The sequence below is a fragment of the Schistocerca gregaria genome, chromosome 3 (assembly GCF_023897955.1).
Source record: "Schistocerca gregaria isolate iqSchGreg1 chromosome 3, iqSchGreg1.2, whole genome shotgun sequence".
Lineage (NCBI taxonomy): Eukaryota > Metazoa > Arthropoda > Insecta > Orthoptera > Acrididae > Schistocerca > Schistocerca gregaria.
Window position 1 is genome coordinate 332,620,425 of NC_064922.1, and position 17,981 is coordinate 332,638,405.

The 17,981-nt window shown below is 37.9% G+C and overlaps 1 protein-coding gene across 4 annotated transcripts in view; it reads left to right on the top strand.

Annotated features, from left to right (window-relative positions):
* Positions 1-16,959, top strand: part of LOC126354324 (RISC-loading complex subunit tarbp2) — a 118,879-nt gene extending 101,920 nt beyond the window's left edge. For all 4 annotated transcript variants that reach the window (XM_050003881.1, XM_050003882.1, XM_050003885.1 and 1 more), the window contains 2 exons: positions 1,975-2,086; positions 14,665-16,959. In XM_050003881.1, coding sequence (XP_049859838.1) covers positions 1,975-2,086; positions 14,665-14,801 — 249 coding nt within the window. In that variant the 3' untranslated portion in view covers positions 14,802-16,959. The remainder of the gene's footprint in view (positions 1-1,974; positions 2,087-14,664) is intronic.
* The last annotated feature ends 1,022 nt before the right edge of the window (positions 16,960-17,981 follow it).

A 17,981-nucleotide genomic window follows, 5' to 3' on the forward strand; every position in this document is an offset into this window, starting at 1 on the left:
CCATAGTAAATATTGCCAAAAGCTTGCAAAAGATACAGTTAATAATGCATAGAGTGATAAGTTCACGATATGTGATGTTAACATACATTAGGTAGGACATTCAAGAAGCAGTGGGGGTGGGCCTAAATTATTTCAAGGCATCTGCTGGGTGGGTTTTTATGGCTTCAAGGAGAAATATGGTATTGTCTTGATAGATAACTGATGCTAAAACAACAAAAATGCTATATAACAAAGCAGCCCAAATTGCTGCGTGTGAAAAAGTTTGTTGCCAACACCTAAGCTGTTACGGAAGCGGTCAGTAAACGGAATGTTTATGATATGGATCAGAATGGGTTTAATTTAGAGGTGACGTCAGGGTGAACTGTTGCGAAAAAAGGGACAAAAGGTGTCATCACAGCCATGCAGTCCTTCAGTAACAGGACTCATAGCTACACAATAGTGCCTTCGATATCTTGGGTTTCCATATTGACAATACTAGTGGGTGGCACAAAATACTGCCAACCACTAGATGTTTTTGGCTTCCACATGTTCAAGGGGTTTGTCTCAAGGTTTACCAACTTGGTACAACTTCTGGGTGTCTATATAAACTTTGGTTAGTGGAATACCATCCTGTAAATGCAGTTACTTCTTCACAGACAGTTTTGTGTACCAGTGTTTAGGGCAGTCTTCCAGTACACATGGTATCAAAGTGACTACACAGGTGACCGGGCAGAATACTGTGAATGTCCAGCGAAATACTGTTATGATACTGGTGAAGTGGTATGTTCATTGTGTCAATTTTCTTTGATACGTAAAAGCTGCCACTATTAAAGTGAAGTAAACTTGTAATAGTTAAACTATATGGGTAGCATTTCATACTATCATTCCCTCCTCCACCTCCCTAGCTCTTCACATTTCACATTTTTGGGGAGTTGCTGTTGCCACTTGATTGCACAGTACTTTGTGTTCAGGCATTATGCTGCCGCAGTGAAGCAACAATCAGAGCACACTAATGTTTAAAAGCTGTATGTTCAGAGAGCAACATGTGTGGTATCTGGATAATGCTTCAAATTTTCATGTGGCATTGATTGCTGGGGTTTATATCTACCTTGTGTTTATTTCCTCGAGAAAATATGAGGTCAAGTTTATGAAGTTCACTTGTGAGGTGACATTGGCCTTGTGAAACAAGGTATGAAGCAATGCTTCACACAGAGCCAGATGGTGACAACTATCAGCCTGTGGATACAAGTCATTGAGAGTTGACATCCTACATACAGCAGGTCCCAACATATGCACAACCTTCATCCTGCCCAACATATAAAGGAAGGGGAGACATCAATGCTTCTCCACCTCCATCATGAAAGTTCATGAACTTGCCCATCTTATGGCACTTTTTTTGCTGGCATAATTTGTACACTGCTATAGATCATTAAACATTCATATTGAGTTTGTGCAACTGATGATCAGTACTTAAATCGTGGACTTGTAAGTCCAGAGTGCCACAAATTGTTTCTCTAAGCTAGCCCCCATGGATTGTGACAGAATTTCAGTCCAACAGCCTTACTGCCACCTCTTCCAGATTGGAGAGATTCGTGTACTGACCAAGATGACCAGCCACAGGTTGGAAATTGAATCTTTTCTTCCAGTGGCAAAATATACAGAATTAAGTAGATGTGAGGTATGAATGGAGAGCAGTTTTTGGATTGGTGAGGTGTGTTCAGATGTCAGAATGTTCATGTAAAAGGCAGATAACAGGTTGAGAGTTACAGTTCAGAACTGCTTGAATTTTTCGAAAAGGTTCTAACCATAAACAGTTTTATTTTTTTTCTTCGCTGAAAGTTAAGGCCTCCACAGTTCCTAAATTTATAATATAACTGTCAGCCATCAGCTTTCTGGTGTCCACAATTCAGTATACAGTGAGTGAGTGAGTGAGTGAGTGAGTGAGTGAGTGTTAACATTCCAAATGCATATAATGCTGTATAATTTGTCTTCCAGAATACACCCCTGAATACATCAAATTTCAATTTTGGGCAATTTCTGCAAGAAATAGCAACTGAACAGAGGTTCGAAGTGACTTATGTAGACATTGAAGAAAAATCTGTCACAGGTAAGGACTCATATGTATTTGTGAAGAAAAATTTGAGAGAAAATTATATTAGAGAGACAGCTGTATTTTTAATTTGTTTGTTTATTCTTCATACTTAACAACCTGTTATCTGGTAAATTAAGACAACTTCTAATCACGTCAGGAATTGAGTGCTTCTTAAAATGTGAAATTGCTCTAAGTGAGAGAATTTTTATCATTGGTATAGGTAAGATAACATTCTGCTGAGTATTCTGTTGAGTACCATGCAGAGTCACTATTTGCGGCACTGTACACCGCACTGCAGTACTTGATTTTTGATTTCTTAATATTTATTTACACTCAGTGCTCTCAGTCTGATCATCAGCTTTGTCACAAGTAAGCCAAAATATCCAATCCAGTTACACAAATTTCATTCGTAGGCACCATATCGCAAAGTCCTCTGGTGGCAGACTAATACACAAATTCACAATATTTGGGCCCAAAATGCACAGTTTCATGGCTAAATACTAACTGAATGACCCTAATAGTGATAAACCCATGACGTTGATGTAATGAATGTTAACTAGCAACTCCCTGAAAATTGTTGTGGGACATCAATTGTGTACTGGCTTCCTGCTAGGCCCAAACTGCCTGAGGTACTTTGGGCCAAGCATCGCAAAATGTTGACATATGGAACCAATGCATTTTGAATATTAACACAAATGTTTAGCAGACTCATACTCAGCCACTTGGAACACTTTTCACCTTGTTAGGGCCACTGTCATGAGTAAGTGAATGTGTTTTGCTTCAGTTAGATCTCAGGAATCGGTGATGAATAATCTCCCTCATTATATTTTCTCCAGTGGTAGAACCTAGGAAAGGCTTCATAGCAAGAACTGGAATGCATAAGACTCCATTGGCTGGTATTGTTACCCAAACAGGTATATGCATCAGAAATTACAGAAACTCTGTGTGTGTGTGTGTGTGTGTGTGTGTGTGTGTGTGTGTGTGTGTGTGTGTGTGTGTGTCTGAAATGTATTGTTAGATTTTTTCATAAATCCTGTCATAGATGTCTGGAATAATTATTTGGTAAATGTATGTACATATGGCATTTTATACCAGGGTAAAACTTCTTGAATACTTGTCAACCTAATCGTTTCTGCAACAGATAATGGTAAGTTGTCTAGTGCAATCATTTTAGCTATTAAATTGTAATATGTTTTAGCTTACGTGTCGTATAATCCCGAAACAACTTCCTTTCAAATCATCCTTACGTAGTGAATTGCTCTTCTGTTGATATTGAAGATGAACTTGTTACGGAGATGGCTATAGATATCATAGCATGGAGGTGGTTCTGTCATTATTTAAAATTGCTTTGAATTTATTGGGATAGTTTTTACTCATTGGGTTTAAGGTAGGTTAGGTCTCTTTAGTTAACAAACATTTTTTAAAACTTATTTTCACAAAAACATCCACACATCCCACACAAGTTTAATTAAACTGAGCATTCAGAATAGGTACTTACTTAAAGATGTTAATGATCATATCTGTAGACAAACTCCTTGTTGGTCAGTGTAATAAAACAGTACAAAACAAAACAAGCCAAGGCTTTGATACACAGCTATTTCTCTTCCTTCTCCTTCATGAGAAATTTGAACTCGGTACAACAGAAAACCGGCAAACTCGATATTGTCGCTGTTTATATCAAAGTATTCCCAGAGAGACTTCCTTTTCTTCATAAGTGGCATTTTTCATAATTTATCTTGCAATTAATAAATTATTTTCAGTTATAAAACAAAATAACAAGTGAAAGTGATTACAATTTCCAGAAAGCCAAATAGTTAAATCATTAAATCATTTTATTATTTGCTCACTTCACACGTGAGTGACAGGACCGAATTTACTTGAGTCCACCCAATAGTCTTCACCTGACCTGCAGGCTTTTTCAGACTTGCACATTACAACACGCTCGGAGACAATGTTCGGCTGAATATCTGGCTGTGGGATATCTTGACTGTCAAGGTTACAGAATGGTTGGACATCTGGTATCTGGCCAAACAGCTACCTGTTTTTCCTCCAGAGTTTTAAAGTGTGCCATGTTTGCTCTTCCATCCATTTGTTCACAGATCGCATTTGAAATACATTTTGTCACCAATAAATACACTTAAAAAGGTCTTCATATGTGTTCCCAAACACATTAATTTCCTGTTGTCCTTCTCACTGCAACATAGGTGTTTCACAACCATTTATTGCCTCACCGCCATGTAATTTATCCAAATATGATGAATAGGTGTAAGCAAAATTCAGCTGTTTCCAAATAGTGATTGTTAAGTATCTGAGGCCTCTGGCTCTTCAGCATTTTCATCAGTTGTCAACATAGATCTCTCTCAATGTTGAGATTGATATGCTGTTGGTTCTTGCTTTCTGAAAATGCCTTAAAACACTCTAAATCTTGGCTGCGAGCATACTCCAAATTTCCCCAATCTAAAAACAAAAGGTGCATAAACAGAAAATCCTAAACCTATGGCTGAAAAGAGCATAAGTGCTCTTAAAAACCCACCCACTTCCTCCATTCAGGAGTGTGGGAAGGATTATTTATAAACCACAGATCATAATGAAAGGTACTTTGTACAATTATTAATCATCCCATTTCGTAGAGTTCTGTTAGTCAAGAAGGCTTATCAAAGTCTCCATGGGCAATAGTTGTCATGGTGTTGGGAAGTCATGTCTATCAGCAACCTTTCAAGGCACTAGTCAATTCCAGAGACTCATTTTCTGTGATGTCTGATGATTGTCGCCAGCTGAAGACAATTCAAGATTCAAAGAAAGTTGTGCGGAAGACGAAAAATGCAAAATATATCCAGTCAAAAGGAATCTGTATTGTGAGAATAAGCATTGAAGATTGAATGTAGCCTTTGCATTTATCATTTTATCAGAATGCAGCCATAATATTAGAGTTAAACAAACATCACAAGTAGTCAAACTGTAGAAGATTTGAGCCTCAAATTGATGAGTCTACTCGCAAAAAATTGATGCAACAATTGCTCATTGAAGCCACATTTGTCCCACCATAATCAAGACCTGTTCTGGTTGAGTGCAGGAAAGTACTCAGATTCACAAAAGAAATATACAAGCCAGCAATGATCATGGTTAGTACAATGGACAAAAAGAGCACTGAATCACCAATTGCCTTGAACAGCCACAACTTATCCTTAAAGTTATTTAATAATACCAGTCAAACCAGTTCAGTAAGTTCACATCTTTACTGTCATTGGTAAACCATACTACTTTTCCATTACCAATTGCACACTGGAGGATTCTGCTATCTAGCTGCCAGTAGGTTCCATCTTGACCAAGGAACAATGTTGGTGAGTGTTGACCATTCCGCCTCAATTTTCAGGTGCATTCTCGAGTGTGGAGTCAACAAAACGTGAAACACCGTATCACCACTGGGGAACATCCTATCCATTACTCAACACTCGTAAAGAATATCTGTACTCAACAATTTGTAGATCAGAAGAAAGTGGAAAAGATGCTGTGAGACATCATCATTCTGTTTGGAGAGTTCCTGGTCCCCTTCTGTAATCCTTATGTAGGAGAAAGTTTTCGCGTGGCAGGCTAATGCAAATAAACAAAAAGGAGGTATACTCGTTGCCACATATGTGACACCTTGAACTTAACTGATCCCTGCAAAGTACTCCTACTTTATGACTATTCAGATGGGCTACTGGAAGATAGAGATTGATGAGGCTAACTGGGAAGGATTGCTTTTATAACATCCAGTGGCCTCTAAGAGTTAAATTGTGATATATGGTCTGTCTACACTACACGACAGCTGGCTTTTAATGCCTAATGAACATCTTAAATGGGTTTCTCTTTCATGCGTGGATGATATTGTTGTTTGCTTGAAGCCATTTGAAGAGCATCTAAGCCACCTGACAGCTATACTGAAGTAAGTTCATGGCGCAAGTGTCTGCCTGACGCTTTGAAAGTGCCACCATGTTGCCCAAGAAAAAATCTTAGAGCATATAGCTAAAGGAAACAAAATCAATCATAATCCAGTAAAAGTAAGACCTATAACAGATTTTCCAACTTCTAGGCACATTCATGCTTGAGATTCCTGGGAATGGTATTCTTACTGTAGATGCACTTCCGTTTGTTTTCAAGGGATGGGCACTGCTCGAATTGCTGCAGGGAAGACTCCAAATATTCTTGCAGATGGAAACAATAAAGATAATTCTATGCAATAAAGATAATTCTGTATCCTTAAGGAGGTGCAGTTCTAGTGCAAATCCTGGAAGTTGCTGCAAGTGTGATTGGTTTTGCATCCAGAATACAGTAGAACCTCACTAATCTGTCCTCAACGGGAGTAGGAATGTTGTCGGAATTGTAAAAAAGGTCAGATTATCAGAGGAACACTTTTATTGATCCATCACAATACAATAGAGTACAATTATAATTTTCAACTGCATATATTGTCTGAAACATTGTTCCACATTAAAACAAAACCTAAACATTCCCACAATAAACAGTCGTGTATGAAACTGTAATCTACAATAGTGCCTGTATCAGATGGTAAGATACTGTTACTGTGAGTAAAAGTTCAACATTAGTACATATTTTGTTACTGTATTGAATTGACATTCAACTAATTTGCACTTAACTGCTTAAAACATGAGTCACATGGTAAAAAAAATTCTGTCCTTAAACAGCACATAAACGTGGGTACTGTTCATTACATAGTAGATGACAACCTTGATTTTGGTGCTATGTTCTGCCATTTCCTAATACACAAAGCTTCTGTTGTGCAGTCAGTGTCAGCTGTACTGATCCACTCAGGAACTCAATATCCAGTTGTAAATGCAGTGTCACATGTTTATCTTTAATTGGCACCATAATTTACTTGTACATGCTTTAATATGGAAGAAGAACACTGTCACTGATTTATAAAACAAATGTGCGCACAATAAAATGTATTAATCAAGTTAGAAACAAGTAATTTCATACTAAAACTGGTCAAATTGTCATACCTAGCAATCATCAATTTCCTACTGATCCATATTGTAGACAACGAGTCATTGACAATTCTAGACCTGACTACTGCAGTGGCCCATGTACATAAACAAACAATGAAATGTGATGGTCAGACTAACCAGGGAGTCAGAACTTCAATGCTTGTATTGGCGAGTTTGTACTGTACTCTAAGACCAGAATGCTTTGTTGTTGTTTGGCCCATGAATAAGTTCTGACCAAATTTATATGGTGCACAACTTACTGTTATTACTAAACACAATTCATTATGCTGACTGAAAAGACTGAAGGTTTCATGAGGACGATTGCAAGATTGCCACTGAAACTTCAGAAATACACCATTACAGTAACATAACAGAATGACTGTACAGTCAATCTGCGTCTAATAATAATAATAATAATAATAATAATAATAATAATAATAATAATAATAATAATAATAATCTTCTTTTGTGTTCTATGTGAGAGGAAAAAAAAGACAGTATATATGCAACCGTACGAGCTCTAATTTTTCTTATCTTTGTGGTCCTTGATGCAAAATCTACAATGGTAGCAGCAGAAACATTCCTCACATAGTTTTATATGCTGGTTATCTGAAGTTTCTCAATAGTTTTCTGTGAAAAGAATGTCATCTTCCCTCCAGTGATTCCCATTTAAGTTCTTGTAGCTTCTCCGTAATACTTGTGTGCTGCTTGAACCAACCAGTAACAAATGTAGCAGTCTGCCTCTGAATGGCTTCAGTGTCTTCATTTAATCCAACCTGGTGAGGATCCCGAACACTTGAACAGTTGCATGGGTTGCAAGAGTGTTCTGTACACGGTCTCCTCAGGTGAACCAAACTTTTCTAAAATTCACCCAATTAACCAGAGTTGACCGTTTGACTTCCCTACTATCGTCCTTACTGCTCGTTCCTTTTTCTAACAATTTGCCAAGTTACACCTAGGTATTTAATCTGGGTGAATGTCAGCAGCACACTACTAATGCTGCACTGAAAAATTGAGGGATTGTTTTTGTACGCAATTGCATTAACTTGCATTATTTTTGTAATTAAACAATGTTGACTCTTTTTCTGTACAGCACTCTTGATATCATATTCATCAATTCAGTAGTGAACATTTTAGCAGAACAAAGGGAAGATCTACCATTACTGACTACCATAGAGAAGCTGTCAAAGGAGAAGTTATAATAATAGATGAATATTGTATGAAAGTTCCAGTGGGACAGAAATGATGTCTCAACATCCCAATTAATTTACAACCAGCCATTGCTAAAAGTAGTATTAGACTCAGACATCTGGTAATCAGCAATCATTGATAAAATAAGAAGCAGGTATTATTGGATGGGCTTCTACAGATAGGACAGACATTGTGTAAGCCATTGTAGAGACTTCGAACATGGGGAGCAAATGCCTATCACCCCCAGGACCAGTTAATAAAACAGTAGTTCCATTTCACCAGATTGGAATTAATCTCTTATGAAGGTTTCCAAAATGGACAGATCACAATGAGTGGGTAGTAGTGTGAACTGACTGCCTCACCAGCCATCACCAAGGCTTTTTGATCTACTGAAAATCTAGAAATCGACAGGGCTTCTGTACAAGGTGTAGGATCTTGAAGAAGGCATAATTTTGAAGTGTGAAGCACCAGGTGTAATGAACTTGAATGGTGAAAGTGTTTCACTTCTAACTGTGATCAGGAGTTACTTCACGGTGGCTTATCACCCACAGGATGACAACTTCTTGGCATGTGCAGACAAATGGCTTCAGGGAACATTTTAATAAGATTTAAAAAAATGACATTATACACCAAAAATCCTGGATAGAATGTAATAATGTGGTTGGTGTTGGCTGAGACTACAGTGAGAGAGAGAGAGAGAGAGAGAGAGAGAGAGAGAGAGAGAGAGAGATCTGTTGATGAAGGCCTTACTGGCTGAAAGCTTTGTGACGATCTTCATGTTGTGCCTATTTGCGACTCAGCATTTCCGCAATATTGTTACATTATACTCTGAAGTGCCAAAGAAACTGGTATAGGAATGCATATTCAAATATAGAGACATGTAAACAGACAGAATATGGCACTGCAGTCAGCAATGCCAATATAAGACAACAAGTGTCTAGTGCAGTTTTAGATCAGTTTCTGCTGCTACAGTGCAGATTATCAAGATTTAATTGAGTTTGAAAGTGGTATTGTTGTTGGCACGAGTTGTGGGACACAGCATCTCCGAGGTAGCTATGAAGTGGGGATTTTACCATACAATCATTTCACGAGTGTACCATGAATACCCAGTAAAACATCAGATCTTCAACATTGCTGAGGGCTGAAGAAGATCCTGCAAGAGGAGGACCAATATGACAGAAGTACAACCCTTCCGCAGATTGCTGCATATTTCAGTGTTGGGCCATCAAGTGTCAGTGTGCAATCCATTCAACGAAACATCATTGATATAGGCTTTCGGAGCTGAAGGCCCATTCTTGTACTCTTGATGACTGCATGCCACAAACCTTTACACGTCACCTGGGCCAGTCAGCTCTGACATTGGACTGTTGGCAATTGGAAACATGTTGCCTGTACGGATGAATCTTGTTTCAAATTGTGTCAAGCAGATGGACATGTACAGATGTGGAGACAACCTTATGAATCCATGGACCCTGCATGTCAGCAGGGGACTGTTCAAGCTGGTGGAGGCTCTGTAATAGTGTTGGGCGTGTGCAGTTCTAGTGATATGGGACCCTTGATATGTCTAGATATGACTCTGACAGGTAACCCATACGTAAGCATCCTGTCTGATAACCTGCATTCATTCATGTCCATTATGCATTCTGACGGACTAGAGCATTTTGAGCAGAACAGTGCGACACTCCTTGTCCAGAACGGAGACAGAGTGGCTCCAGAAACGTTCTTCTGAGTTTAAACACTTCTGCTGGTCACCAAATGCCCCACACATGAACATTATTGAGCATATCTGGGATGCCTTGCAACATGCTGTTCAGAAGAGATTGCGCCCCCTGTGCACTTACAGATTTATGGACAGCCCTGCAGGATTCATGATGTCAGTTCCCTCCAGCACTACTTCAGACATTAGTAGAGTCCCTGCAACGTGTTGTGGCACTTCTGGGTGCTCTCGTGGTCCCTACACGATATTAGCCAAGTGTACCAATTTCTTTGGCTGTTCAGTGTACAACACTGTAGGCAGGCTGATGATTTAAATGATGACATTTCTAAAGTTTGTCAAAGCTGTGGGACGGACATTGGCATATGTGTTGTAAGTTGACATCGAGACTGGGTACAATACTGTCTGTTGTGACATGCATACACAGCACAGCACAGCAAAGCAAAGCCAGACACAAGTAGTTTCACATACACTTTTTGTGATGCATGGTGAGGAGGCTGAAACAACAATGGATAGTTCTTTCTGTCTGAAAGTGACTGTGACTGTGGCTGAGGATGATTATACCACCAGAACTGAAAAGTGACATTCATATCAACTGTGTGTAGCCAGTATACAGACCGTGGGCACTACAGTGCCAAACACAAACTTGTCAGCTGTAACCTTGGTGACCTTGCATGGTTTTTTTACACCTGTATGGAAGATTGGACTTGCATAAAAGTGATTAAAGTAGCACTTTGGCTAATTAGATATTACCGATGATGATGATGATGATGATGATGATGATGATGATGATGATGATCCTATACTGAGAGGAAAAGATGCAGAAATGTAATCTTTGTCTCTAACATGAAGCTCTATCATGGTCTTGAAGCACTATTCCCCAATAGGGGCCTTCAGCACAAGTAAAATGAAAATTTGCGCAACGGTCACAATGACTTGATGCAGCTACCTCCATTTGAATGTCACAGTGACTGACAACTTGACAACACAACCGAAGCGCAATGATCCTCTATCAACTGACATTGGGTCACTGTTTCGTATGGAGGCAGAGTGTATCTGTCCATTTTATGTTGTCCACTGTATGGCTATAGTCACATTTGAATGTCGTTTGGGCTACCAATCCAATTCCTACTTCTTGCAGTTAATTGTTGTATAAGATTTGTAATTGCTTGAACTGGTACATGGAATATTGTAATGTACTAGAACTTATATGCGTGTATGAATAGGAGCTCTCTCTGAAAATCCAGGCAGTTCACTCTGTGTGTGCTCAATGAATATACTTTCAGTGTGAAATGCTGCTACTTGTTGATGTTCTTGTAACTGATACTTGATTACAGATTCTACATGGCAGTATTGCTTTGCATTTGCATTTACATTGTCATACGGGAAAATACATCTAGACAAAAAACCTTAATGTTTTTGATTCAAGACTGTTTCCATTTAAACTCGCTTGTTTGTCATGATCCCTTCAACTTGTTGAAGAAATTGTCACTAAGTAACTCTTATGCACAGATGGCTATTCTGGCAGAGTTTGCTCTTAAATTTGTGAGATTAATACTGTCACATGGATGAAGAACTTTCCAAGATTGATGATGGCCTTGGACTGTGAAAATTTTAAGAACTCAGTGATGTACTTTTGAGTAGTGCATGTGACTTCAGCGTGCTATGCAGAGAATTTTATGTAATATTCAGAAGTGTACATGAACTCTCAGGACAGAATTATAAATTTTTGGTTTGAATGAATTTTCGATTATAGAATTGTGATATTAGGATCCATATACTGAATTTTCAAATTGATGAGAGGTTTCATCACATGCTGTCCCATTCAGAACCAATAGTTAGCTAATGTCACTGTGCTACATTCTCAAAACATGATCACTGTTAGTCTAAAAGTCTGATGATTATTGCTGTGGAAGCTTGCTGAGCTGACGTTTCAGTTAATAGATGACTGACAAACTTCAGATTATTGCACGAAACTGTAATATTTTATAGTATTAATTGTGCATTTTAATTAATGAACACAATTTTATTCTTTTGGCAAAACATCTATTTATTTATTTATTACTCATTTATTGTTTCCTCTTATGTTACAAGTGAAACAAATGTTTCAACTGTCAATTTTTTTAAACGCATGTTCTCCGCATAGATGCAGTTACTTTAATGTCTTAGTGTTTATGTTCACATTAAGAAAGTAATGGATGTTGCCGGTTCATGTTTTGAAGGGGAGGAGTATGTTAAATACCAACTGTATGACACAAATAGAGGATACATTAAAGCAAGGTTCAAAAGTATCATTAACTAACACAGCATGCTTATAGCTACTCTTAGTAAGCTGAAATGGCACTCATTCTTTTAAGGTTCTGTAAATACTGTGAAAATTCCTACACCTAGGAACAATGACCCAAAATGAATCCAGGCTTGGAGGATGTGTAGGATAGTGTTGAAGGTTGCAGAGGTTCACATAGGTTCAGCAACACTGTGTCTTATGTTACCAAGTAGATTAATGTGACACACAACTCGTTCAGTAAATAGCTCAGAAGTAGAGCCATCACAGCTAGTGCCAGTGTATTTGTTCCCTATCACAGGTCTCAACATCAGCCATTTAAATAAGGCAGGATGATAGGTTTTTAGGAAATAGACTCTCAATACTGTGACTTTTTGACTTGTATGTGACATGCTGCCAGAAGTGAAATGCCATTAACAGTTTGTGGGGAGGGCAACCAGCAACCAGTACTATATTTGTTGATTGTTAAGATCTAGAAGCACTTAACTATGTTCAAAGAGTACCATTTAGTCAACACATTGCACAATTTGAATGTATGTGATTTAGATGTAAATTCACTTGTTTCTGTCTTCTCTCTAAATCTTTTATTTTAGTTAGCTCCCCTTCTTAATTTTATCACAAAGTTTTCTAGTTGTTCAACCCTTTCAGTATTTCTGTACATCACATTTTCTGACAAGAGAGCTATGACAGAATGGCAAAAGAAACTTTCGTGCTTTGTCAGCTCAGTCTACAAGGAATCATGTGAGACTTGCATTCATATAACACAACACAACAGTGGTCATAATAAGATCCTAACCAATAGAGACGAGAAATGAGTGTTCCATCTTGTCAGTAACAATCGATTTGCTGCTTTCAGTGAGTGCAAGTCCATTTCAAACAGTTCTTGAGAAAGTACTGCTATGACTACTGCATTTAGTGACTATTCAGTCCCAGGAAGCATGCAAAAGGCCATTGCTCACAGTGGCACCATTAACCAGTGTGCATTGAATGGGCTAAATAATACAGAAAATGGACTGCAGCTGACTAGATACATGTAGTGTCATTGTATGAATTGCACTTTTGCGTTTTTTTTTCAAATGTTGCGTCGTTGAGCATACCAAGTGACCAAAGAGGCGCTTAATGCACAGTACATCAAGGGTGTAGTTCAAGCTGGAGACCCATCTGTGATGTTTTAGGGGTGCTTTTCATTTCATGACTTCATTCAACTTACTCAGATTACCATGGGCTTGAACCAGGTCATCTGTTTCAACACTCTCAAGTGTGAATTTTTTTTCTCTATACCTTCATGATGAGTGTGCTGTGGACACTCCGGTCTACCATTAGGTTAACAGCCCTGTCTTGAGGGCTGGGCCCATATGTTCTTGAGCACCTGGGCTACATATCACAAATGTCTCGGACTAAGTGGAATAACTGGTGAAATGCAGCAGTCGACACCACTACAATGTGGTGTGGCAGATCTGCTGGATGTAAATGTCAATGAGTGGCGTCAGCTGGATATGACATACTGTGTGGATTTTCTTTCTGCGTGAATTGAGGCCATTTTTAAGGTTACAAATGATGTTACATTTTATTTGTATGTTGTCACCTGGGGGTGATTAGTTTCTTAGCTGGTGTGCTTATTTACATTTACGGTTTCTTGTGTTGCTCTGATCTTTGGAACTGAAGGTATTTTAGTTACTAAAATGGTGTAGGAAAATGTCCATTTCCATTCTTGCTCTTGCTCTCAACTACTAAGTGTATTTTAACTTGGATCCTTACAAGTAATCTCGTGTATGCCTATTATTTCCAAACCATTAGTTTTTCGTGACTAGTGAATGTTACAGTAAGTGCTTTTATTTTGCTTTCTATGTGTATGCTGTCATCTGATAAGTAACTTAAAAAAAATGATTCCAGTTTCATTTTGGAGAATTGCTTCTCTGTAATTAATGATCTGTGTGAAGATCTTGACCAAAGCCACACTGCAAAATATGCATGATTTCGTGAATAAGTCAGTCTTGCATATTCCATAATGTAAATTGAATTAGAAATAGAGCAGAATTAAAAATACAGTGGGATCCAGTCTATTTTAAGTTTTTTTAAATTTTTGATATGTAGTTTCACTTACTAATGACGCAGAACTGGGCCTGCTACCAACCTCATGTAATAAAGGAAAAAAGTCTGTAATTGACATTTTATCATAAGGTGTACTACTTGCTTATTTCTGCTTGAAATTTGTTTGGTTTTTTGTTTATGAAGATCATTTGCACACACTGTGTTATTTACTGATGTTATTTTGTTGGCAGCTAAAATGATTTAAGTGAAATATGTAGATATTATAAAGTCGTCATACTTTACTTCAACAGTTGGTTGAAATTTTTAGGTATTTTGAAAAATTACACTCCTTGTAGGAATATTCATAAATTTGTATATTTCACAGGTAAAACACAATGCCTCGTTCAGCTTTCAACTGTTCCTGTGGCCGTATGTTATGGTTCTGGAAATGACACAAAGGAAGCACAATCATCAGCTGCAAAAAATGCGCTTGAGTATCTAAAGATCTTATCAAAAAAGTGAATAATTGCTTCATGAGGTGGTCACACAGTGTGCCCTCTCGAAGGCAATCAGGAGTCATGGATGTTAAAGAATTTTAATTGTCTGTAAATGGTATAGAGTGCACTTTGCTGTGATTGACCACCTCTTTGAAAGTTTTGTCCCATTGTTAATTATCTTGATATGATCTGTAAACCTCAAGTCGCTTTTTAATGCTAAAGACCGCTGCAAGTCGATCCAAGTAATTACTTGCGGCAGATCCTGAGCCGGGCCGTTCTGATCAGAAAATGCACCTACAAAACATTCTGTGAAGCAGTATACATAGAAAAACCTCCTAATAAATTCGCACAGGTCTTAACTGACAGTAATTTTTCACTATGTACTGTTTTCCAGAATTTGCCATTTTTGTTTGTTTCCCAGACCTTCATATGTGAGTGTATTTCCTGGTCGGAAAGGCCCCATTGAAGCGGAGAGGCAGTTTGTATCAGGTACAAAGAATACAAGCTATACTTTGCATAGAATTAGTGGAATTTTCCAAATAAGAGTGGTCTGTTTAAATACTGGGTTTCAGATTGTGGTTATGATGTGCTATACTGAAGTATTTACTCTTGGGTAGACTGTATTGGACTAGAATTAAGGGTTTCAGTATAGCTGTAAGAGTACAGTTAAATTTTGATGCAATTTTGCCATTGAATTCTATGGTTATATCTTAAACAATTTGTTTTACTCTTGTAGAAGTATGTGACCATGTCAGGTAACAGTCCAGTAAATGTAGAGTTTTAAACTTAGAGGGTCTTGTAATGTGTTGTCATGTTTGTATAACAAGGAGTCTATGGCTTGAACTTCGGAAAACAGCATTATTTTAATGCAAAGTATAGAGGTTGTAATAATTCTTATTTAATCCTAATGTGAAATATTTATTTTCACTAAAAAAAAATGTTGGAAATTGTCTGTATTTCAGGAACATGATAAAGCAGGTTAAGTGCGTTACATTGATACACAAATTTTGACTATTTTTTTCCTTTGCATGTACTTTCATGAAACAGTTGTGGGGAAACTTTGTTTTATAAAGAAAGGTAACATGTGAGAAAGCAGTTTTTTCTGAGTATGCATTTTCAGTGCAACAACTGTAATGTTCACCTATCTGTTACCAGCCTTTAGCTGGTGTTAGAAGTGAAGTGATTTATATCCAGAATCTGAGAAAAATTCAGTTGCTCACTAAGTTATTTTTACCCTATAAAACTGGGTGAGAACTTTGTATGGTTCATGGAATTTTTGTTTTGATACTGAAGGCACCTTTGATATTTTCTCTATTTGTGTTAACATAAAAATATGTTGCCAGTGTAAACACTTCAGCCTGCATGTACTTTTTAAGTGTTTGGTCTATTGACAGTGAATTTTGTTGACATTAAAACAACCACCTAATTTAAATGTTTATTTTCATTTTATTGTTTAAGGCGTCAGTTGCCAAGGAAGTTTAAAGCTAAGAATACGATTACATTTTGATTATTGACTTTGATTATTGAACATAAACACAACATAACTGATGCTGTGAGGCAGCTGTAGACTGACAGTTGGAACTGTCAGCAGATTACATTTGTACAGAGGACATATTTAATGTGAGGGCTCATGCCAGGGCGTACTTTGGTGTCACTTTTGACAGCTTTTTTAATTTACTAAATTGATAATATGAAAATGGGGCAGTTGTCTGTGAAGTTAAATATAAAAATTGTCAATTCCTGCATTGCGCCATGTTATGAGTAATTGGAATTTTTCAGTATTTGTTTGAGGTATTTTCAGAATTCACTGCAGTTAGTGAAAGTGGCATAATTATCTTTTATTATATTCATGCTGTGATACAGTGCTGGTCATTATACATCACACCCTATTATATATTGAACATGTAGCACAATATTGTAATTGGGGTAAATAATGTGATAAATTGCAGTACCTAATTTTGTATAGTTCAACCAACCTTAAGAATTATTGTGAGTGCAAAGCATTGGATAGTTAATGCTTTTTGAAAAGAAAAGTTTTTTAAGTGACTTCCCTTATGCATGTCTGTTATGGTTCTTTGTTTTCCATTTACAGTCATTTGTGTTCAATGTGAATTATTATCCTAATGTATTTGAGTTGTCTTTGCACTAAGAAATACAGAAATAAAAATGTGAATTCCTATGTAGTTTTGTCTTCATTTTGTTTTGTTTTTTAGTTTGAGATATATTTCTGTTTTTAATGTTACACTTGAAAAAGATAGCCAATGGTTATTCAGTTCCTGGCATGATACGTTCATAACTTACAGCTTGTCTACTGTGCTTCTGTCACCAGTTATATATATTTAACACTATCAACAAAAATTTTCTCATATTCTTTTTATGAGGAACAGTTCGTGATTTCACATTTGAAGGCCAGACATACCAACAATTAAAGGGAACAGCCATGGGTACCAGGATGGCCCCCTCGTATGCCAACCTATTTATGGGTCGCTTAGAGGAAACCTTCTTGGTTACCCAAGCCTGCCAACCCAAAGTTTGGTACAGATTTATTGATGACATCTTCATGATCTGGACTCACAGTGAAGAAGAACTCCAGAATTTCCTCTCCAACCTCAACTCCTTTGGTTCCATCAGATTCACCTGGTCCTACTCCAAATACCATGCCACTTTCCTTGACATTGACTTCCATCTGTCAAATGGCCAGCTTCACACATCCGTCCACATCAAACCCACCAACAAGCAACAGTACCTCCATTATGACAGCTGCCACCCATTCCATATCGAACGGTCCCTTCCCTACAGCCTAGGCCTTCGTGGCAAACAAATCTGCTCCAATCCTGAATCCCTGAACCATTACACCAAAAACCTGAAAACAGCTTTTGCATCCCACAACTACCCTCCCGACCTGGTACAGAAGCAAATAACCAGAGCCACTTCCTCATCCCCTCACACCCAGAACCTCTCACAGAAGAACCCCAAAAGTGCCCCACTTGTGACAGGATACTTCCCGGGACTGGATCAGACTCTGAATGTGGCTCTCCAGCAGGGATACGACTTCCTAAAATCCTGCCCCGAAATGAGATCCATCATTCATGAAATCCTCCCCACTCCACCAAGAGTGTCTTTCCGCCGTGCACCTAACCTTCGTAACCTCTTGGTTCATCCCTAGGAAATCCCCAAACCACCTTTCCTATCCTCTGGCTCGTAC